This window comes from Lagenorhynchus albirostris, chromosome 9 (assembly GCF_949774975.1).
Source record: "Lagenorhynchus albirostris chromosome 9, mLagAlb1.1, whole genome shotgun sequence".
Classification (NCBI taxonomy): Eukaryota; Metazoa; Chordata; class Mammalia; order Artiodactyla; family Delphinidae; genus Lagenorhynchus; species Lagenorhynchus albirostris.
In genome coordinates, this window is record NC_083103.1 from 95241364 (window position 1) to 95264892 (window position 23529).

The window sequence follows — 23529 nt, forward strand, 5'->3', positions numbered from 1 at the left end:
TACAGAGTATTGAGTAGAGTTCCCTTGTTTATATAGTGTAAGCTAAGTGTCTAAATTCATGCTTTTGCATGTAGCTATCCCAACACCGTTTGTTGAAGAGACTGTCCTTTCCCCATTGAGTAGTCTTGGCACCTTTGTTGAAGATCATTTGACTATATATGTGAGAGTTTATTTCTGGCTCTCTATTCCATTCATTGGTCTATATGAATGTCTGTTTTTTGTTGTTGTTTGTTCTTGTGCCACAAGGCCTGCAGGATCTTAGTTCCGGGGCCAGGGATTGAACCCGCGCCCCTGCAGTGGAAGCATGGAGTCTTAACCACTGGACCACCAGGGAAGTCCATGAATGTCTGTCTTTATGCCAGTACCACACTGTATTGATTACGGCAGGTTTGTAATAATGTTTGTGTAGATATTGCCAAACTCCTCTCCACTGGCGTGGTAACATTTTACTTTCCTACCAGCAACGTATGAGAGTGCCTGTTTCTCCAGTGCCTTGCCAACAGAGTGTACTGTCAAGCTTCATTTCCTTATAGTTTATTAGAATGCAGCCTCTTTAGCTTTAGGTAGTATTTTGAAATTTAAAAGAAAGTATTTCATCCTTTTGAAAATAAAACAACTACTGGACATGCAAAAGTCACGGATCTTACATGTTTCACAAAAATTAACAGTCTCATAGACCTAAATGTTCAATGCAAGACTCTAAAATTTCTAGATAACAGGAGAAAATCTAAGTGATCTTGAGTTTGGCGGTGAATTTTTGGCATACTCTGTGAAAGAAAAAAATTGTTAAATTGGGCTTCATTAAAATTAAAAACTTAAGTTCTGTGAAAGACATTGTTGAGACTGAAAAGACAAGCCACAGACTGGGAGAAAATATTTGCAAAACACATATCTGATAAATAACTGGTAATCCCCAAATATATTTATAAAGAGCTCTTAAAACTCAAAAATAAGAAAACAAAAAACCCAATTTAAAAAATGGGCTAGGGGCTTCCCTGATGGCGCAGTGGTTGAGAGTCTGCCTGCTGATGCAGGGGACACGGGTTCGTGCCCCGGTCCGGGAAGATCCCACATGCTGTGGAGCGGCTGGGCCCGTGAGCCATGGCCGCTGAGCCTGCGCGTTTGGAGCCTGTACTCCGCAACCGGAGAGACCACAACAGTGAGAGGCCCGCGTACCGAAAAAAGAAAAAAAAAAAAGGGCTTAAGATCTCAACAGACACCTCACCAAAGAAGATGTAGAGATGGCAAATATCCAAAGATGTCAGTGTCATTTGTCATTGGGGAATTGCAAATTAAAACAAGGAGAGGGATTTCCCTGGTGGCACAGTGGTTAAGACTCCGGGCTCCGAGTGCAGGGGGCCTGGGTTTGATCCCAAGTCAGGGAACTAGATCCCACATGCATGCCGCAACTAATAGTTTGCATGCCACAACTAAGAGTTTGCATGTCACAACTAAGGAGCCCACATGCCGCAACTAAGGAGCCTGCGAGCTGCAACTAAGATCTGGCACAACCAAATAAATAAATAAATATTTTAAAAAACCCAACAACAACAAGGAGATGCTATGGCACACCTATTAGAATAGCTAAAGTCCAAAAACACTGACAACACCAAGTGCTAGAGAGGATGTGGAGCAACAGGAACTCTCATTCATTACTAGTGGGAATGCAAAATGGTACAGCCACTTTGGAAAATAGTTTGGAAATTTCTTATAAAGTGAAACATACCCCTATCATACGATCCAGTAATCATACTCCTTGGTATTTACCCAAATGAGTTGAAAACTTAGGTCTACATAAAAACCTGCACACACATGTTTATAGCAGATACATTCATAATTGTCAAAACTTGGAGGCAACTGCGTCATGTCCTTTAATAGGGGAATGGATAACTGGAAGGTAATCCATACAATGGAATATTATTCAGGGATTAGAAAAAAGTGAGCTATCTAGCCATAAAAGGAAATGAAATTGAGTTATTTGTAGTGAGGTGGATGGACCTAGAGTCTGTCATACAGAGTGAAGTAAGTCAGAAAGAGAAAAACAAATACCGTATGCTAACACATATATTGGAATCTAAGAAAAAAAAAATGGTCATGAAGAACCTAGGGGAAAGATGGGAATAAAGACGCAGACCTACTAGAGAATGGACTTGAGGATATGGGGAGGCAGAAGGGTAAGCTGGTACAAAGTGAGAGAGTGGCATGGACATCTATACACTACCAAATGTAAAATAGATAGCTAGTGGGAAGCAGCCGCATAGCACCGGGAGATCAGCTCGGTGCTTTGTGACCACCTAGAGGGGTGGGATGGGGGAGGTGGGAGGGAGGGAGACGCAAGAGGGAGGAGATATGGGGATATATGTATATTTATAACTGATTCACTTTGTTATATAGCAGAAACTAACACACCATTGTAAAGCAATTATACTCCAATAAAGATGTTAAATGGGAAAAAAAAAGAGCATATGCAAAAAAAAAAAAAAGTGAGCTATCAAGTCACAAAAATACATGGAGGAACCCTAAATACATATTGCTAAGTGAAAGAAGCTAATTTGAAAAGGCTATGTACTGCATGATTCCGATGATACGACATTCTGGAAAAGGCAAACCGATGGAGACAGTAAAAAGATCAGTGATGGTAGGAGTTGGGGCTGGGGGTGAAGGGGAAAACGGATGAATAGATGGAGCACAGGGGATTTTTAGGGCAATGAAAATATTCTGTATGATATTGTAATGGTAGATACACGGCATTATACATCTGTCAAAACCCATAGGATGTACAACACCAAAAGTGCACCCTAATGTAAACTACGGACTTCAGTTAGTAATAATAGTGTATCAATATTGGCTCATCAATTGTAAAAAAAACAAAGAAACTAAAATAGTCAAGCTTAGATTTAGATTTGTTAAACTTTTGCCAATATTATTAATAGTAAGCAACAGTCCATCTCAAATATGTGTGGGTAGCAAGAATAATTTCATTTTCTACTTGTGACCATGATTTGCTCTTTATTTGAGAGTCTTCTGTTGTTTTGCTTAACTCTTCAAGTTCTTTTAGCATCATGTGTTAATTATATCTACTTGTTTTAACAGCCTGTAACCAGAATGCTCGTCATGCTTCCAAGAACGGTTGGAAGGTCAGATGTGATATGTGTCTTCCTAAGATGTTTCAACTTTGGGTAGATCCAGAGAATATTGTATATAATCTTTTTAACATTCCAAAGAAAGCCATCACGATCACAGTCAAGGTAAGGTCTAGTAACAAGTTCAACTATGTGCCACACAGGGTATATGGCGCAAAAAACGCTTCTGGATTTTTCGTTAAAAAATGACCTTGTTCACCTTTATTTTTACTAAACCATGTCAGTCCCATTATCATGAACTTGCTCTCAACATCCTTTTAAATCAATGCCTAAAATTGTAAGTTGCTTTTTTCCAGTCCTTCCCTTAAGTCAGAACAGGGCTAAAACCAATTAAATACGCACCCGTATTTCATCCAGACTCACATATAGACAAATTTTTAAAAATATGAATTAATATTACAAACGTTCCTCAGCCACTATGGCAAATACCGCATTAATTTCTGAGTATTTCTGGAACCACAAACTGGAACAGGAAGAAAAGAAAGAGGATTTGACTCGTTAATTAATGTATTTCTTTTCTTCCCTAAGTGCTTCAATGGCTCAAATCCTCCCTGGTACAAACCACAGGTCTTTGTGGCATTTTGGACAGTCACCTCATGTTTCCAGGACACAGATTATGAGACGTGAAGTGATTCTCTGGACCTGAACAGCGTTATTACCAGAGCTGATGTTTAGGGTTATGGGTTCTCCTGTACCGGTGCCAAGCCTCAGATCCTGATTGAAAGAGGAAACTATTTTTTGGTATGTTTGTGATTTGTGAGGCTAGGGGGGTACTGGGAGGGAACAGGGTGGAGGGGGCAGGATAAAAGCAAACCTTTCCGGTTTTTGCTTTTTGTTTTTGGCTGAGTTGCGTCTTCGTTGCTGCGCGCGGGCTTTCTCTAGTTGCAGCGAGCCGGGGGTGGGGGCGGCTACTCTTCATTGCGGTGCGCGGGCTTCTCATTGCGGTGGCTTCTGTTGTTGCGGAGCACGGGCTCTAGGTGCGCGGGCTTCAGTAGTTGTGGCTCGCAGGCTCCAGAGCTCAGGCTCCGTAGTTGTGGCGCACGGGCTTAGTTGCTCCGCATCATGTGGGATCTTCCTGGACCAGGGCTCGAGCCTGTGTTCCCTCCATTGGCAGGCGGATTCTTAACCACTGCGCCACCAGGGAAGCCCAAAAGCAAACCTTTTAGGAATGTACCTTTTTATATGGTGTTGATTTGGGGACCCTGTAAATGATTTGCCTGATTAAAAAGCCAAATTAAATCAAAAAGGAAAAAAATCCAACTCTAAGACCATGGCAGTAATATGGATTTTACTGAATGCTTGATGGGGAGATGAAGGGGAGGGTTATAGTACACACAATACCACAAAACAAAACTCCTGAATTAGACATTCTTTCTGGTTTTATCCCATCTCTTAATCCTCAAGGCTGAACAACCTCTAAAAACCCCTTCTGTTGTCCCAGCTAGCATCTCTCACCTAGCAACACAAAAGCCCTGCACTTAGCGCAGCAGCAGAAACCAGCTGTTTTTCCGGGAGGCCCCTGGGCCAGATGTCTGAGAGTTTTAGGTCATACCCCTATTATCTTCCATGACACAATTCTGCAGGGGTAGCGCCTCCAGGCATTAAGTTTTCTCCAGATCTGGCTTATTTTCTTCTCAACCACTGCAACTCACACTAGTAAGCAATTTGAACTTCCTCCCTAAAGTCAGGTGCTGTTAGTTCTTTCGACCAACACTCTCCAGTCTTCCAGCCTCCAAATAGAGGACGAACCCTGCTTTGGCAACAGTCAGTTTGAACCAGCTGTTATCTGAAACACAGTCCTAGAAAGAAACATTATCGAGTCAGTAGAGATACTGCTTGAGTCCAGACCCAACCCAACCACAATGATCACCTCAAGGGGAGTGTTAACAACCTCTCAGCACTGGGGAGCGCCTTGGCTTCTCTAAGGCGGGGGTCATCCGAGCACTTCTTTTGCCTTGTGGTAGCATGGTACTTTCTTATATTTCTAGCTTAAGAATGGATAGCATTTTGCAGTAATTCATTTGTCACAAGAATTTTGGCCACAGGTCACCTCTGCCTGCCCACAACTAGAACGCCCGCAGAGTCAAAGGTTGTGGCTTGTTTATGCTAAACTAAGCTGGTTTTGGCTTAGTGTGTCTCAGATCACTCAAAGGGGAGGCTAATTAGTCCCAGACTAATGGAAATGTTGTCTTAGAGGATCCTGCCAACTTCAAGGTCTTTCTCCGCCTGGAAAGCTGGCTGGTTAATTACACACAGTGCAGGCACAGCAAATTTGCTGAGTTTGATTTTGGACACATTGAGTTTGAAGCACCAGTGGGATATCCAGCAGCTGTCCAGGAAGCATGTGGAACCTGAACTTTACAAGAGAGATTCAGGCTGAAGACACAGATTTGGGAATCATCGTGTAGAGAGGAGAGGGGGCCATGATGGAGACAGAAAGAATACAGGAGAGGGTAAGGTCCAGAGGCCGAGGGTGGAGGAAGTGGTCATTGATGTCCAGTGCTGCAGGAAGATAAGAACATAATAGTGTTCACTGGACAGGTAAAATTTCTGAAGAGGACAAGTTATGCGTGGTGGGTTCAAGTATCTTGAAGAGGAGGTGGGCATTTTCTCCAAGATTTGAAATGAGGGGAAAAATGCAAAATAAGACCCCCAGCAACAATAACCACAACAGACTGTGATCTGGGCAGGAGGTTAAATAAATCTTTATATTATTCTCCTTTGTTTAGAGAAATTAGCATTTTGTGGCTAAAGCAAAGGTGGGGTTGGGGGTAGAAATAGACTGTTCTGTAATATAAAATAACAATGGGAAGTTGGAGTCTGATGGCTAGAGAAAGGGAGGGGAAACCTCAAAAGGAAGAGGAAGACAAAGGGAAAACATGTCTCAGAGAAAACATTAAGTTGGGCCTGACAGATGTGAGAGAGAGGCTGGGGAAAAACCAGTGGAGTTTTAGAAGTTGCAGTCCTTGCCCTGCACTATGGTGTAACCCCTATTGGGAGCCCCTTGTTTCAGTAAAGGTGTGCTGCATCCCTCACCTTCGTATGCATCAGTGGTGCTTTGGGGAAGAAAGGATTCAGGCAGTATTCAGGGTGGGGTGACAGAGACAGACACTTTCAGCAGTCCAGGCCAGAGTGGAGGTGAAGAATTCAATGTGCTAACTAAAAACTGTCACTAGCCACCATAGTCACTGACCTTCAACATCCCCTGAAAGGAGTTCAGGGCAGAGGTCAGGAATGAGGCACTCTGAGCTCTGGGAAAAACTGGCAGAACAGGCCTTCAGATAGTTATTTTCAGGAGAAGATTCTACGAGCCCAAATTCTTGCATCTTCTCACATCTAGAAAAGCACTTAAATCATTAACGGAGACATCTGCTCCTTGTGACCAGCAGCAACCTTCTGCCAAAATGTGTGTTGAATTGCACGTATGCCCCCCTTACCAAAATTACACATATATTCACCTCTCCCCTTACCTCTTCAGAGTAGTTCCTCAGAACTATCTCAGAGGCTGTCTCCTGGGCTATAGTCCTCATTTCACCCCAAATAAATCTTAACTCACGACTCTCATGTTTTGCTTTTTTTTTTTAAGTCGACAAATGCAAGCAGGAAATTAAAGCAATGGAGGCCAGGGGAAGGATAAGACCTCCAAGTATCCTTGGGCTTAGTAGAGAACACTAGGCTTCCCAATATACTTGGGATAGGATCTTAGATATTTTGAATATTATTTGAATATTAAAGAAGAGGGTAAATTTTTGAGGAGCCTACTAAGGGTGCCCAGGCAGATATCTAACTAGAGCGTTCAAGTAAACAAATTAGTAGGGCCTGGGCTAGGAGGGTGAGCTATTTCCGGCATGTGACCTCCTTTTCTCACTGACAATGAGGTAATCTCCTGAGGATGCTGAGAAAACGTGATAGAGCTTGAGGAAACAGTTTGGAAATAGCACTTTGGGAATCCCCTATCACAATCTGTTTCCCCTTGAACTACTTGTGAGCAGGCACGTCTTAAACATTTTTTGTATCCTCATTTGTACAAATACAAATCCTCATTTGCATTTGTAGCAGGCTCAATAAACGACGGAATAAATGGATGAATGGAGGAGGACGAACGACTGAGTCTGAGGCTGCGGAGGCGGTGCAATCTTAGAGCCCAGCTCAGAGGCAGTGACCGCCAACCCGCACCTAAACAAATCAAGGCTGGAGGCCAAGTGAAAAGAACAGCGCCCACATTATCCCAGTCCAAAGTCCTGCTCCTTTAGGGGGCGGGGCTGGGGGGGGCAAGTTCACCTCTGCCCTTCAATTGACCAATCCTCGCCTCAAGGGGGCGGGGATTTCAATCTGTTCCCCCCCACCCCTTAAAGTACTAAATATGTTTGGGCGCCGTTCAAACGGACCAATGAGTGCTCGATGTTGCCTGCGCTTGGGCCTCACCGATTGGTCAGAGTTCGTCGTCCCTCCCTCCTTGTTACGCCTTTTGCCCCACCCGGTAGCACACAAGATGGCGGCGCCCAGCGGAGTAGAGGCCGCGCCTGGGGTTTGCTGAGGCTCGTTCCCTTCCCCGCTGCTCCCTTGGGCGCGAAGCGCCGCGAGCCCAGAGGACGGGGGCCGGGCGGGGACAGAGGCACCTGCGTAGCTGGACCGCGAGCCCGCGCCCAGCCTGCGCCGCCCCCACCCGGCCCCGGCCTGGCCCGATCCCTTCCGTTCCCGGTCTCCTCTCGGTCTGACCCATTGCCTGGTCGTGGTATGCCACCACCAGGCCTCCAAAGCTGAGGTTTCTCCTCCAGCCCGGGATCACCTCCACTTTAGAGATGTTTGGGCTATTTCCTCCCAAAGAGCCCGCCTTTGGGGCTCCCGGACCGGCATCTGGCCCCCTTTCCCTCCGTTGAGACTCCACTTCCTTCTAACCCACTTCTTCCTCAGATTCTCCCTGTACTGGAGACTGCTCACTTCCCTTCCAAATTAATCCCCGACCTTCTCCTTCCCCCAAATATTGACAGCCCTGACACCCCCCCTCAACCGGGAGCCAGACTTCCTTTTGGACTAACCCCCATAGCCCTATCATGGAGGCTGTGTACCTGGTAGTGAATGGGGTGGGCCTGTTGCTGGATGTGCTGACCTTGGTGTTGGACCTCAACTTCCTGCTGGTGTCCTCCCTCCTGGCTTCCCTGGCCTGGCTCCTGGCCTTCATCTACAACCTGCCACATACGGTACTGACTAGTCTTCTGCACTTGGGCCGTGGAGTCTTGCTGTCACTGCTGGCCTTCATCGAAGCCGTGGTTCCCTTCACCTTTGGGGGCTTTCAGGCCTTGTGTACCGTACTATACAGCTGCTGTTCTGGCCTGGAGAGCTTAAAGCTCCTGGGGCACCTGGCCTCCCACGGGGCGCTTAGGAGCCGGGAGATCCTGCACCGGGGTGTCCTCAATATGGTCTCCAATGGCCATGCTTTGCTGCGCCAGGTCTGTGACATCTGTGCCATCACCATGAGCCTGGTGGCCTATGTGATCAATAGCCTGGTCAACATCTGCCTTATTGGCACTCAGAACCTCTTCTCCCTGGTGCTGGCCCTGTGGGATGCAGTGATGGGACCGCTGTGGAGGATGACGGATGTAGTGGCTGCTTTCCTAGCCCACATTTCCAGCAGTGCTGTGGCCATGTCCATCCTCCTCTGGACCCCCTGCCAACTGGTACTGGAGCTCTTGGCCTCCGCTGCCCGCCTCCTGGCCAGCTTTGTGCTTGTCAATGTCACTGGCCTGGTGCTGCTGGCTTGCGTGCTGGCAGTGACAGTGACTCTGTTGCACCCGGACCTCACACTGAGGCTGGCCACCCAGGCGCTCAGTCAGCTCCATGCCCGGCCATCCTACCACCGGCTCAGAGAGGATGTTGTGCGGCTCTCTCGCTTAGCACTGGGCTTGGAGACCTGGCGCCGAGTCTGGAGCCGTAGCCTGCAGCTGGCGAGCTGGCCTAACCGGGGAGGGGCCCCTGGGGCCCCCCAGGGTGGCCCTAGGAGGGTGCCCTCAGCCAGGACCTGGCGACAGGACGCTCTTCCTGAAGCTGGGCCCAGATCAGAGGCAGAAGAAGAGGAGGTCAGGATGGCCAGAGTGACAGCTGCCCGGGGCCGGGAGAGGCTCAATGTGGAGGAGCCTGTAGCTGGGCAAGACCCATGGAAATTGCTGAAGGAGCAAGAGGAGCGGAAGAAGTGCGTCATCTGCCAGGACCAGAGCAAGACGGTGCTGCTTCTGCCTTGTCGGCACCTGTGCCTCTGCCAGGCCTGCACTGAGATCCTGATGCGCCACCCTGTCTACCACCGCAACTGCCCACTGTGCCGCCGGGGCATCCTGCAGACCCTCAACGTCTACCTCTGAAGACTCCCTCCCCGCCTGCCCATCCCTCCACGCTCCACACAGCCACCTGCGCTAGGACAGCATTCCCACCTGATCTCTGGGTCCCAGCCTGAAGCCCCTCCTGCCGCTATGGCCGTCCTGCCGAGCCTCGGAGCCATACGTCCAGGACATGGAGATGGGAAACTCTGGAAGACGGTGGCTTGGCTGGGGGCAGGGTAACAGCTTATCCTTACCCAGTGGGTCCCAGTGATGCCGAGGGTGGTGAGTGTGTCACTCCGCGAGGCCCTGAGACTCTTCTCTGTGGACTCCCCTCCACCTTGCCAGGGCCCACCCAGATACCCGCGTGTGGGGCTCCCCCTCTCCGCTTCTGGTTGTTCTGTTGGGGATTTGCAGGTTCTCTCCCTGCTCCCTTCCCACTTCCTCCCCCGCTTCTGCAGCCACACACATCAGTGTCATTTGGGTGTTGTGGCAACTCAAGGGCCTTGGAATGATCTTGAACATTTGCTTTCAGCTGGAGCCCCTGTGCTCTGGCAGGCTTTGGGGGTAGTGTCTCTCAGGTGCCCTTAGAGCTCCTTCTACCAGTCATGATCTTACGAGGCTCCCTTCTGACCTGACCCAACAGCTGGGATGAGAATTAACCCCCAGGTGTGTGTGTGTTTGCACCTGGCTTTGGGACCATGTGCCCTCTGACACCCCAGCACCACTGGGAACTGCAGGGGGGATAGCCAGATTTCTACTCCTATCCCTTTCACTCCCCACATCGCAGAGTGAGAAGGCATTCCCCTTCTGTTCCTCTCTCCCTGGCATCGGGGAGGGCAGACTGTGCACATTTCACTAGGGTCCAAGTACAGAAGGGGCCAGGGCCGAGAGGCATGCAGGTCCTTGAGGTGTCTGTCTGGCCCAGGATCCAATGAATGAAGTTCTGTTACAGCTCTGACGGCCTCTGTGTGCATCCTTGCAAGGGCGAGCCGTCGGTTAGGGTGACGGATGCTGCAGCAGGGTCCTTCGGTCCTGCCGGAGTCACAAGTGTGGTTGGTGGGGGACCTGGCAGAGAGATAAGATAGGGTGCCTTGGGGAGAGCCCCTGCCAGGTGTGGCTGGCTTTGCTTTCACCCTGTCTGATTTGTGCCCTCTCACGTGCACAGCTTTTGGAAAGCTCTCCTTATCTTTTCTATCTTTCCAGAATTAGCCCTAGGAGAGAGGAGTGTGAACTTGCTCACCCTTTGGGTCAGCCCTCCCAGCTTTTCCTCTGGTGCCACTCTTCCCAGGAGGGAACTTGGGGTTCCTACTGCCTGGAGTCCAACCTGCCCTCAGATCCCTGGAGGAGTTGGTGCTTGTCGTTGTGACTCTTGGCATAGAATGGCGCTGTGATGGGCTGGAGTATGGCTGTGGGGCCTCCTGGTGGACAGCGGGGAGGCCTGTCTCTAGCTCACTGGGTCCAGTCGCCATTGGTCATATCTATCCTCACATGACCTGCAAGAGAGGGGGGGACACTACCCCATAATTGTATGTTAAATCTAAGAGCGTGATGCCAGGGACAGCCTTCTGGAAGGGGGTGGGGGAGGGGAAAGCGGTAGATGGGAAGAAACTCCGAGGAGAGGCCCCTCCACTTTCTCTTGGGTTGAGAGCCTGAGCTGATGTGGGCGGGCCAGCCCGGGTTTGTTAGTCTTCGGGTCGGGGGTGGGGCAAGGAGAGGAGCCTTGGAGGGGCTTTGCGGCTAGCCTCAGACTGAGCGGTGTGGCCCGGTTCAGTGAGTGACTGTTCCCCACATGCACCTTGGAGTTGGGAGGCCTGAGGAAGGGCTCTTTTTCCCCCTTCCCCCAACCCTGGAGAGGGAGCTGAGCAAGGGGAGGCTTGGTTCCTTCCAGTCTCTGTTTAATGTGAGGATAAACATTTTATGAGAGAAGATAAACTTCCTGAGCTGGGAGCAAATGACCCCTTTTCCTCCACCCCCATCTGGAGTCCCGCTGGCGGAGCTCAATACCCTTCCTCCCCCTAACCACCTTAGCAGTCAGGAGCTCAGCTACCTAGGGTCATTGCTGCATCCTGGAACTGGGCTGCCCTCTCGTGGCCATCTCCAAGATGACATCTCTAGACACCCAGGGACACTCCACTCCCCTGGCATGGGGGACAGAGAAGCTTTCCAGTCATCTAGGGACCAGGCAAGTGGCCAGAGCAGCCATGAATGAAAATCCTGGCTTCCTTTCTGTTGGTCAGGGCAGGGATGTGTGTGGTGAAGTCCCACCCAGTTCATATGACATCTCTGAGTTAGAAAAAGGGCTCCTCCTTCTGGGTGGCCAAAGTCTGACACCAGGACACCCTCCTCAGCAGGGGCTCCGGTTCACAACCTCCACCGCTTACCCAGCAGGTCTGTGGAGCGGCCTGTCCTTCACCTGGGCCTGCTTCCTGTATCTCCTGGCCCATAGCTCCATCCAGCCCAAGAGCGCTCCCTTCTGCCTGAGCACCCTCCCCACCCACCGTCCTCCCTCTTCTCCCCATTCTCAGAATCAGGGCATCCCCACCAGTAAAGAAGAAAGGCTGAAGCCAGTAAGAGGGTTTTTGTTGTTGTTGTTTTAAGATTTATTGAATGATCTCTGAGAAAAGGGCCCAGGAGCAGGAGGGATGAGGGAAGACCCAGAGAAGCAGAGGACTGGGAAGGGAGCACCCCACCTTGGGGTCCTGGGCCAGAGCAACTGCGGGGACTCACACCTGCCAGCACACCGCCAGCACGCTGCCTGCCAGCACTCCTTTGGTCTAGGGCAGAAATCCAGCCACTGCCCCGTGCTGCCAGCCCTGATCTCAGCCTCTGTCCCCATCCCCTGCCTGCAGCAGAACGGAGAGGCCCCCACCCCACCTCCGCGGTCATTCACGACATTCCAGGGGGGGCCAGCCCTCCTGGATGACGTGGCTGTCAGTGTCATGCCCTCCTGCCCTTCGAGTGAGACAGCGTGCGCTCACTTTCCAGTGGGCATCAAGCGAAGACTGGGGAGTTGTGCCAGTCAGAATACACTAGAAATCCAGAGAAGGTGCTGTCTGTCTTGATGCTGGCGTAGATGCCAATATAGTCACCCACGCCCACCTGTACCCACACCTGGTCTTTGGGCTCCAGCCTCACCATGGTGCCCCCGGAGAGCGAGGCTGGCTTGGGCCACCCCCCGAAGAACTGGAAGAAAGAGGCGATGGACTCTCCATTCTTGACCAGATCGAACTGCAGGCTAGCCCGGTAGACGGTGGCGTGGACGGCGAAGTAGTAGACCCCGGGCACGTGGCAGGTGAACTTGCCGGTGACGGCGTCGTAATGTCCCTGCTCATTCACCAGCACGCGGTCGAAGGGTAGGGGCGCGTCCGACGGCGGGGGCACCCGGCTCTCTGAGCGCTTGGCACTGAAGGCGGAGCGCGGAGGCACCGAGCACTCGCCTGCCGGCCCGGCCGCCCCCACGGGGCCTGCTTCTCCTCGCGGCCCGGGCTCCCCACGCGGCCCCGGGAGGCCTGCAGGGGTGGGGGTGGGGGGAAAGCGGAGCAGTTAGGGCGCGCCCGCCGCGGGCCTCCAGCATCCTCCCTCAGCCTCCCAGCTGCCCGTTCCCGGGCGGGGCCGCCCTGCGCCCCAGGACCCGCTCCACGCTTCCTGCAGGCCTTGGGGCAGATCTGAGGGTCCCAGGGGTTCTGGCTCCCGCAGCTGAGTCCCTCTCTCCCGGCTCCGGCCGGGTCGGACGGGGACGGGAGCGGCGCCCCCTAGCGGCAACCCCGAGCCCCGGGCCCCTGGGAGCAGGAGAGGGGCCGCACTCTTACCAGCCTCCCAGCGGAGGCGCTTCTTACCCGGCCTCCCGCCCTCGCCTTTCTCTCCCGGAGCGCCGGGCGCGCCGTCGCGGCCGTCGCGGCCGTCGCGGCCGGGCAGACCCTGGCTGCCATGGTGGCCCGGCGTGCCGGGGAGGCCGGGGTGCCCCGGGCACAGGCTGGGGATCTTGTTGTCGTCCAGCGGGGGCGAGCCGGCCGCCAAGCCCAGGAGCAGCAGAGCGAGGAGCGGCCTCATGGCGCTGGCACGCGGAGCCCGGACGCCGCGGGCCTCTGGTCGTCTGTGGGCTGGGCAGGACAGGAGTCGGGACCCAGAATCCTGGGACCTGCCTCGGTCCCCGCCCCGGCGCAGCCGGCTCGGTCCCCACCCCACTGCCATGTCCCTGAGTGAGGCTGAGTGGCCTCGAGGGGACGAAGAATGGGGCGCCCCTAGACCCAAGAACCCCGAGAGCACTGCGCAGGGGGAAGGAGAGGCCGGCCCTCTCCCCACCACCACCGCGGGCCGGCGCCCAGTCTTTCCCACAGTCCCCTCCCCCATCCCCATTTCCCCGCCCCCCCCTTCGCGACCAGACTCACCCCCCTCCCGGCTCCCGGGGCTGCTCGCTCTCTCTGTGGCCTCCTTCGGGTCTCTCGCTACTCCGGACCCTCCAGTTGACTCCTGCTTGCTACCTTCCTTCCCTGCGCTTCTCTCTAGCCAGGCGCCCCCTGCCCTAGGCGTCCCCCTGGTCCCGGTTCGTTCCTTGCCGGCTCTGCTCTGCTCCTCCCAGACTCCAAGAGGAAACCAGTTGTTCAGGGGCCAAGAGCCCGGGCCGGGAAATAGCAGGGAAATAACTCGTGGTGTCGCCCGGCGGCCGGCCAAAGTTTGGTGGAGAAAGGAGGGAGAGATTTGAGGCGGGCGCAGAGGCAGAACCATGAGAAACAGACGCTCAGGGCATCTACAGCTCCAAGGAGCTGGAAGGAGAGATGGTGCCACGACGGAGATCAAAGACAACACTCTAGTCCAGGAGAAATAGAAGCTGAGAACCGAGGGTGGACGGTTCTAGAAGCAGTAGACAACTGGATCCCCAGGGCTCAGAATAGGGGCTGCCACATGACTAGGCACTGGATACATTTTTTTTTGGAATAAATGAAAAAGTGAGAAAGAGGGTGGTAGAGAGCCTGAAAAAGCAGATGGAGATGAGGAAGGTAGAAGGTGGGAAATTGGGGTCAGAGGCTTGGGTGGGAAGCAATCTAGATGATCACTGGTACAGTGTGGAGTCAGGCCAGCTGTTTGCAGCAGCTGGGGCAAATAAAAGGATAGGGAAGGGTCTGGCAGGGTGGGAGGGTCCCGTTAGCCCCACTGAGGACTCCTCTTCCCCTCCCTGGGAGGACCCAGAGGGGATGGGCAGAGTCCCATGCTGGTCCCCTTCCTTTGCTCCCCTGCCTGCCCACCCTGATAGGCAAAGGAGGCTGGGCAGCAGAGGGCAGGGGCCCGCCTCAGGGTCAGGGCTGGGCACAAGCCTCCAAGCCAGCTGCCTCAGGCAGCCTGTTGCAGTTAAAGGGCCAGGGGGTGCCCAGTAGTGCCAGGCCAGACTGGCACTGGCGCTCTGCCTCCTGGCAGACAGAGCGGCAAGGGGGAAGGACACTGCCTAGCGGGGTGCAGTGGGGCACAAGTAGCCCACAAAGGAGCCTCCGGAAATTCTGGTAGCAGGGCAGGCTTGTCAGGCTCTGTGGAAGGAGGAGACCAGCCCTCAGGCACCCTGCTCCCCCAGTTCCCTCCCCTCCCTGGGGGTTCCTCCTTATCTCTCCCTGGAGCACCTTGTAACCTCTGAGGACCTCCACCACCTCCTCCTGGGTGGCCATGCCCACCCAGATGTTAGGGAAAGCCGTGGTGTTGTAGCTCAGACCGATGCACATCTCCACCTGGACAGGTTCACAGGCCAGCTCTGCAGGGGTGGGAGGGGAGGGTCACTCTGGGGAATACTCACTGGCTGTGTGAGCTGGGACAAGTCACCTAAGCGCTCCCTATGGGTCAGACGGGGAGAATCAAAGGAGATAACACAGAGAGATGCTTTATCCGTGTCGAGGATTCCTGTTTTCCTTGAGAGCCTACTCCAAGCATCATTCGCCAGCCCTGGGCATCATGCAGGCACGTCTATGATCTCAGGGAGCTAGGGGCACCAGCATTGGCAGGACCAGGGCATCTGGAAGGAGCTCCGCCGCTCTCCCCCCATCTCCGAGGTGGGCCCTGGAGAGGGCCTCTCTGTGTGACAAAGCTGGATGGGCTCTTGAAGCCTCAACCATCAACTCCCAGATTCCCATTTCCCTCGGGGGTGACACTAAGTACCCTTGCCACTCCTGGGGGAGAATCCCTCCAGTATTTGGTGGAGTGGTCCAGAGTCAGGCTAGTGGGCCCCCCACCCCATCAGGGAAGATGGGGATGGCTGTTATGACACGTGCCAGTGGGTTTCTAGGGATGGGCACCCAGCCCGCTCAGGCCTGCCAGCCCCCCTTGCGGTGCCCTGGGGCAGGCTCCTCACCTGGGGGTGGGAGCAAGGGGATGCTGCAGTTGTCATCGCTGCTCTCTGTGCAGTCTCTCCACATGCCACACATCCACTGCAGATTCTTACACCCTCCATCCCGGCAGGAGAACTCTCCGGGCCCACAGGGGTCTGCAGGCACAGGGGGCATGGCAGTGCCCTGGGACATGCAGGTACCCCCACTGCCTTCACAGTGCCCTGACCAGGGTCCAGAGCCCTTCCCTGTTCTCCTGGAGGTGCCTCCACTGCCCACACTCACTCTCCCAGGGCCACCTACTCTCTGTGGCATTGAGGGCCCGGTAGGTGGCCGAGAAGCCCCCGATGCTGATGCCATGGTCTGTCCTAAAGAGCACAGCCAGCTGGTGGTGCGAGGAGATGAGGCGCGGAGGCGGCTCTGCTCCACAGAACCTGCCCAAAGCAGACAGCAGTCCTGGCACGGGGCCCCCGCAGACGCGGCACGGAGCTGGGTGCTCTGGGCGACGCCAGAGGGGATGGGAGGCATAGTCACTGACTCATGGGACTGGTGAGGAAGACACACATGTTCAGGAGACAAAGTACTAAACAAACGAAACAAACTGCTTGAACTGGAGCCCCTTCGACCTGGGGAGAATCAGTGAGGGTTCTGGGGGAAGCTATAAATAGACCGGGCAGGTGGGAGAGCTGGGACGGGGAGAGCCTCCTGGAGGAGGTGATGTAAGGAGCAAAGGTGAGAGGAACAGGTACGAAGGTGAGGAAGGACGAGCCTTTTTCAGGGTGACAGTGCGGGGACCTCCAGCTTGGCGCAGGAGAAGACAATGAAGCTAGTGCGTGTGTGGGCCGGTTTGTAGGAAGCCTTGACCTCGGACTCTGGAGGATGGGGTTTATCCTCAGCTCCTCCCCGCTGGCTCCGCCAGTACCTGCCCAGGAGGCTGAGGGCCCCTGAGTTGCGGGTCTCATACACTTCCACGTAGTCCAACTTGCACTCGTCCTGAGCTTCCAGGCTGAAGTTGTGGAACAGCAGTTCGACGCCATGTCCAGCGGGCACCGAGATGTGCCAGGTGCAAAGCTGGGGGAGGCACAGGTGGAGTAATTTATGGGTTCCTTCTTCTGTCCCAATCGGGGCCTCCAGGCTCGAGCTCCAGATGGGCTTCCCCCTGCTGCAGGCCGGGTAGGGAGTGGGTGGGCCCTGCCCACACTGCTCGCATCATCAGGAAGGGCCTTTAACTTATCTGGTCTCAGAGATAAGCTTACCCAGCACGGGAACATGGATACCTAGTAAGCACTTAATACTGTTCTCTTCCTGCCTGCTTGATCTCTGACCTTCCCAAGTACAAGGCAGCCTCTGCCATGCTGTTCTCAGTCGCACTAACCCGGACGCTCAGGTGTGCCCACGCGGGCTGCACCACCCTCCCTATGGAGCGCTGGCTTACCTGTTGGTGAGGGTACTGCTGCAGGTAGCTGGGAGCAGAGAAAGTGCCCTGGAGCCCAGTCAGGTTCCCCCCACACCCTGTAGAGAGGAGGAGGGGCTCATGAGTTTGCCAGGGTCTGTGCCTTCGCCCGGTAGGGCCAGCAGGGATGGCAGCGAAGAGTTTTGGCTGTGCCCTTGGGGAGACAAGATCTGGGCCAGAAGAATGACCAGGCAGGTTTGGAGCTGGGCCAGGCCTGGGGAGGCCAGCCTGAACCTGGATCAGATGCCTGAGGACAGTACCCGCCCTGAGGCTGGCCGGGCCCTTACCCGAGAACTTGGCGCTGCAGTTGGCCTCGTCACTGCCATCAGCGCAACTGGCAAAGCCGTCGCACACCGAGTCGGGTAGCAGGCAGACGAGCTGGTCGCAGGGGAACTCATCGTGGGCACAGCTCCCTGGGGGCGGGCATCTGGATTCAGAACCCCCTAGAATCTCTACCCCTTTTGCAGGGCTGGGAGTGGCTGGAAGCGGACAGTTGACAGGTAGTTGGGGACCTGGCGGGAAAACACTCACCATGACCGGGGGCCACGGCCTGGTACCAGGCATGGAAGCCAGATCCTTCCACGCTGCTGTCGGAGACGAAGGCCACGCGGAGGTGGCTGGCATTGGTGTTGAGTGTCGGGGGAGGCACCCTCCCACACACTCTGCAAGAAGCCAGATTGGGAGTGACGGAGGCTCAGAGCTCAGGGCCAGCCAGAGTGGAGCCTGCCTGGGCCCTGCGGTCCTCTTCCCTCAAGCCCCGTCCTGGGGACGATGTGTCCAAAAGGTTCCTTTCATTTCCAGCAGAGCTCTGACCTCCCTAGCTCCTGCACGTCCATTCTTGAGGCATTCATCCATGGGAAAGATATGTGGGAGTTCCAATTTCCAGATTTGGAAACCAAGGTCAGAGAGGGGAAGTGACCTTCCCAAGGTCATACAGCAAGATGGTGGCAGAGCTGGGCCCAGAGGCCAAGTCTCTCCGTTTCCTCCCAGTCAAGAATTTCCCACTGCAGTTCCCTGGTTCTGCCCTCCAGACAGTGGTTCAGGAGGGGGGTGGGATCTCCTGGGGGCAGAGGGACCCACCTGAGGAGGGGGCCTTCAGGCTCGGGGGAGATTTCCAAGCGATCAAAAAGACAGGAGGCCACACTCTCCACACTGAGAGCTTCGATCTTGAGCTGTATTGCATGGTCTGTGGCCACTTGGATATGCCACACGCAGTGGGCGTTGGGTGGGTAAGGGTCTGGGTAGTCGGGGCTGCTGAAGAAGCCCCTTGGGCCAGGAAGGAGGCCCCCACAGGCTGCAGGGACGGAGGTTAGAGTTCAGAGGTCAAAAGGAGAGAGACTTGTTTTTATAAGATGCCTCTTCCTGGCCTCCCCTCCCCCCTGCCGTCTTGGGCCCTTCTCCGGGAAGATCTGCCCCGTAGTACTCACTCGACTGGGGTGCGGGGCTCACGCCTGCCTCCGGTTGCCCTTTAGGGGTCCCAGTTGCCTGAGAGGTGGTGGGGATGGGAGTGAGGGTGGAGCCAATGGTGGTGAGGCCTTGGGAAGGCAGTGGATGATGGGAGGGCCCGGACGCGGCTGTAGCCTGCAATTCTGGAGGCGTGAAGACGGGGGAGTGGGATTCAGAGGTGCTGGATCTCTTGCAGGGCATGGGAGACTCATGGAGGCCTTGGGAACTTACGGGCCAGGATGATGGCCACCAGCAGCCCCAGCAGCAACAGCAGCAGGCTGGCCAGCAGGAGGACACACAGCCAGGAGAAGTGGCAGTCAGGCTGCAGCCCTCGGGGACGCCGACCTGCGGGCAGGCGGGGTGGGCTTTTGAGAGCCCTTTCACTTGGGCATCTCTCACACAGCCCTTAGCCGCTGGGCCTTTCTGTCCTACCCAGCTCACCCCGTGAGATGGTTACCATGCCAGGGAGCTCGGGTGCTGCAGCTGGCGTCCTCCTGGAGGCTGGGTAGGGGGCAAGGTGGCCCTGATTCAGGCTCAAAAGCAGGATTGCAGAATTCAGTCTGAAGGGAGAGACTTGAGGGCTGAGGGCCGGTGGCAGCACTGCCTGGCAGGTGTGTTCACTGGGCACTGCCAGCCCTAGGTGGGCATCTGGGTCTTGCGGGAGTGGTCCTGTATGACCCTTACCTTGCTCAGCTCTGTCGCCTCCACGCAGAGGATGATGTCTGAGCAGTCCTTCATGGCTCTAGGCTCTGCATGGCTTTCTCGAGTCCCTGCGACAGCCCAAGACCCCAGAGGGCCCGCTCCCTGCCCCGAGGCCGCCTCTCAAAGGGGCAGCCTCTGCTCCGCTCCCTGAAGACGAGGGCTGCCAGGCTAGACCAGCTCTCCCGCTGCCCTGGGCAGACTGGTTCCAGGCTGGTTCTGGCTACTGGCTATTCTGTCTCTGTGTGGGGGAAGGGACAGCAGGCAGAAGGAATTCGCAGCGGCATGAAATGGTCCCTTAATCCAACTCAGCTGAGGATGCCGAGGTCGAGACCCTGGCACAGAGCAGCGGTCCTTAAAGGCGCAGGCTGAGAACACCCCGTGGAGGAAGCTTGGTGCTCTGTCGGGGGTGTGACCAGGGAGCTGGCCACCCCGTCTCCTAACCTCACTGAGGTGCTGAGTGAGTGTCTGAGGGGTGCTGGGAAGGAAGGGAGACAGCGGGGCAGTTTTACAGGCACGAGGGAGCCTTCGAAGCCAGGTGTGACGGTTTGGCAGCTTCAAGGCCTGTGAGTCCTCAAGGTCCTGGACAGACCAGCAGCCCATCGCTGCTGGCCATCAGGGCGACCGAGGCATTAGCCAAGCTGGGTCTTTGGAAGTTCCCCTAAAGCACCTGGGTGCCTGGGACAAGGAGATAAGTCTTTTTGGGCTGCTTGTGTCTGTGCTGATGTGAGTCGGGGAGCTTGAGGGGTTGGCTGCCTCAGGCCGTAGGAGAAAGGGCAGTGGAGGAGGTGAAGCTGCCCAAGGCCTTGGACAGGTCGGCCAGGGCTGGCCCTTCAGATGGGCTGTGGAATCTGGCAGGTGGTACCATCTGCTGTTGCAGGATAGAAAGCCTGCCCTCTGCAAACTACATCACTCCGTGACTCTCTTTCTCCACGAGCAAAGTTCTCTCGGAAAATCCCAGCCTGGCGCAGCTGTCCTCGGGGAGAAGGGAAAGGGCTTGTTAATCTGTTTTGTGTTAGCCGTGCTCACGCTGAGTTGGGTAGGGCAGGAGGTGGGGAGGCAGCATAATATTTCTGGCTACTGTTTGTAGAATGTCTGTTACGTATTAGGCCCTGGGCCAGAGGTCCTACGTGCAGTTTCTCTCCTTGAATCACTCTGGGAGGTAGCATAACCATTTTACAAATGATGGCCCAAGGCTCCGAGAGGTTAAGTAACTTTCCCAAGGTCACATCAGCTTCCCCAAGATACAGAGACAAGAGTTGAACCCAGGGCTGGGTAAATCCAAAGCGCATGTTTTCTCTGACACATGTCTTTTTTTTTCCTTTTTTTAATATTTATTTATTTATTTTTGGCTGCGTTGGGTCTTCGTTGCTGCTCACGGGCTTTCTCTAGTTGCGGTGCACAGGATTCTCATTGCGGTGGCTTCTCTGTTGCGGAGCACGGGTTTTAGGCGTGCAGGCTTCAGTAGTTGTGGCACTCAGGCTCAGTAGTTGTGGCTCACGGGCTCTAGAGCACAGGCTCAGTAGTTGTGGCGCACGGGCTTAGTTGCACCGCGGCATGTGGGATCTTCCCGGACCAGTGCTCGAACCCATGTCCCTTGCATTGGCAGGCGGATTTTTAACCACTGCTCCACCAGGGAAGCCCCACACATCTTTCACTCTACACTGGCCTAAGGCAGGCTGGTGACAGAGGGGAACTAAGTGAAGAACCCAGTGGGGAGAGAAGAAACAAAGGAGACAGATTCTGCGATCCCCGATCCCCCGCGGCAGCTCTCTTCACACTCAGGAGATCCCCTTCAACACCCAGCTCCTCTCCTTTCACCCCCTAGAGGGCCCGGGGCTGCTTTTGTCTAGCGGACAAGCCTTTCCTTGGTCCTAAGATGTGAACTGCTTTTAGAGGGTTTGAGAGGTCAAAAGTATTTCTATAATAACACGTAGGTGTTATTTGTCCTTCTCCCTTTCTTTCCTTCCTCTTGAGTGAACAGCGTGGTTTCCAGAGGCTGCATGATGTGAAGGAGGTGAGAATCCAGTTAATGAGATTTGCAAAAATGTAAAACAAAGTTATCCTTCTTACTAAGTTCTTTTTGTTTTGGAAAATGTAGTTTTTAAAAAAATGGGGGCTTCCCTGGTGGCACAGTGGTTGAGAGTCCACCTGCTGATGCAGGGGACATGGGTTTGTGCCCCTGTCCGGGAGGATCCCACATGCCACGGAGCAGCTGGGCCTGTGAGCCATGGCCGCTGAGCCTGCGCATCCGGAGCCTGTGCTCCGCAACGGGAGAGGCCACAACAGTGAGAGGCCCGCATACCGGGGAAAAAAAAAAAAAAAAAAAAAAAAAAAAAGGGACTTCCCTGGTGGTCCAGTGGTTAAGATTCCATGCTTCCACTGCAGAGAGCACTGGTTCGATCCCTGGTTGGGGAACTAAGATCTCACAAGCCAAGCCATGCGGCACGGCCTAAAAAAAATTTTTTTTTTGTTAAATGTTATTTATATTAGCATGTAAAAGATTTGCTGTTATTTTAAAATTTATTTAAAAATTAATAAGAAAAGGGACTTCCCTGGCAGTCCAGTGGTTAAGATTCTGTGCTCCCAATGCAGGGGGTGTGGGTTCAATACCTGGTTGGGGAACTAAGATTCCACATGCTGCGTGGTGTCGCCGAATAATAATAAAAAAAAAATTAATAAGAAAATATTTTAATTCCTTTCCATTCTGATTTTAACACGGTAAATGTTAATAGCTATAACAGCCAGGGAGACTTCTTGGAAGAGGTGGGCATTTAGTCTAAAGTTAGAGAGTTGAAAAAGATTTTAATAGGTAGAATTTGGGGGTTGGGTAGGGATCCCAGAAAGGAGGGGGTACTTAGCACTATGGGCCTAAGGAGGCTGGGTTGTAACCCATTTTAAGCAGGGAGTGGCTTGGTCAGATCTGGGTCTCAGAACAGCCCCTGTTTGTGGGAAGGTGGTGGAAAGGAGGCAAGGGGGAGGCTGGGAGGGCCAGAAGCTTCTCTCTGGCTTTGCCATTGCCCATGGCCATCCTCCACGACACCCCTGGCTCTGCCGGCACAGGCGCCCTTGCGACTGGCTGCTTCATGGACGTGTTCCTAGGGGAGAAGGTCAGCCAGGCCAGGGGCCAGGTCAGGGTGGGAGAATGGCACCGGTAAAGGGACAATGAGAGAAATAGAACAGACACCCCTCAGCTCATCAGCTCATTTGACCCTCATAACAGCCCTGGGAGCCAAGGTCAGGGAGGTGTGTTTGTTCCCATTTTCCAGATGTAACTGAGGCACCAGTTACCAGGCTGGGTTTCAGAGCTGGGTCTGTTGGATTCCTGATTCTCAGCTTTTGGTCTTCCTTTCCTTTTCTTCCCTTCCCTTCCCTTTCCCTTTCCCTTTCCCTTTCCTTTCCTTTCTTTCATTTTATTTTTGGCTGTGTTGGGTCTTTGTTGTTGCATGCAGGCTTTTCTCTGGTTGTGACGAGTGGGGGCTACTCTTCATTGCAGTGCGTGGGCTTCCCATTGTGGTGGCTTCTCTTGCTGTGGAGCATGGGCTCTAGGTGTGTGGGCTTCAGTAGTTGTGGCACACGGGCTCAGTAGTTGTGGCTCGCAGGCTCTAGAGCACAGGCTCAGTAGTTGTGGTGCATGGGCTTAGTTGCTCTGCGGCATGTGGGATCTTCCCGGACCAGGGCTCGAACCCATGTCCCCTACATTGGCAGGCGGGTTCTTAACCACTGCGCCACCAGGGAAGCCCTCCCTTTTTTTTTTCTTTCCTTTCTTTTACATTTTCCATGTTCTTTCTATAAACCGTGTAGAATAGTGGGGGCGAGAGGTACTGTGGGCAAGGACTCCTGCAGGCTATGTGTGCAGAGGACGCCTGGGCTGTGAAGCCCTGGGAGGTTTCAGGCCTGCGGCCATTGAGCTCCAGGTTGCTTGCTTCATTCTTGGCTGCCTCTTGGGCTTCCTCTTCTTCCTTTGCAGGCCCCGGGGCCTCGGCCTTCTTGCCTCTTCCTTCTCTGGGGGTCTCCCCATCTCCCCCACTGCCTGCAGGGACACTGTCTCCAGCCCTCCCTTTTCTTGCTGCTGTGGGGACGTTTGCATGGACTTTCCTGCTGACGGCTATGGATAAAACTAACAAGCAAAGGGAAGTTAGCTCTTTTCTTGCTCAAGTGATTTCTAC

General features: G+C 54.0%; 3 protein-coding genes across 4 annotated transcripts; 1 reads left to right on the forward strand and 2 right to left on the reverse strand.

The window, feature by feature from the left end:
• The first annotated feature begins 7627 nt into the window (after positions 1 to 7627).
• Positions 7628 to 10415, forward strand: RNF26 (ring finger protein 26). Its single transcript, XM_060157978.1, has one exon. It carries the CDS (start codon positions 8198 to 8200, stop codon positions 9497 to 9499), a length of 1302 nt encoding a protein of 433 aa, XP_060013961.1. The 5' UTR covers positions 7628 to 8197; the 3' UTR covers positions 9500 to 10415.
• Positions 10416 to 12033: 1618 nt separating this feature from the next.
• Positions 12034 to 14182, reverse strand: C1QTNF5 (C1q and TNF related 5). Of its 2 annotated transcripts, XM_060160586.1 has the most exons (3): positions 13846 to 14182; positions 13294 to 13557; positions 12034 to 12966 (listed from the first exon to the last, which is right to left on the reverse strand). In XM_060160586.1, exons 1-3 carry the CDS (start codon positions 14180 to 14182, stop codon positions 12449 to 12451), a joined length of 1119 nt encoding a protein of 372 aa, XP_060016569.1. In that variant the 3' UTR covers positions 12034 to 12448. The 2 variants fall into 2 exon arrangements, with proteins under 2 accessions (XP_060016569.1, XP_060016570.1); XM_060160587.1 differs by lacking the exon at positions 13846 to 14182 and having other exon boundaries at positions 13267 to 13793.
• Positions 14183 to 14452: 270 nt separating this feature from the next.
• MFRP (membrane frizzled-related protein) lies at positions 14453 to 19399 on the reverse strand. The gene is made up of 13 exons (XM_060160584.1): positions 19346 to 19399; positions 19119 to 19221; positions 18893 to 19006; positions 18643 to 18804; positions 18296 to 18509; positions 17747 to 17877; positions 17503 to 17628; positions 17198 to 17274; positions 16685 to 16833; positions 16066 to 16196; positions 15789 to 15920; positions 15067 to 15194; positions 14453 to 14976 (listed from the first exon to the last, which is right to left on the reverse strand). Exons 1-13 carry the CDS (start codon positions 19397 to 19399, stop codon positions 14752 to 14754), a joined length of 1746 nt encoding a protein of 581 aa, XP_060016567.1. The 3' UTR covers positions 14453 to 14751.
• Positions 19400 to 23529: the final 4130 nt, after the last annotated feature.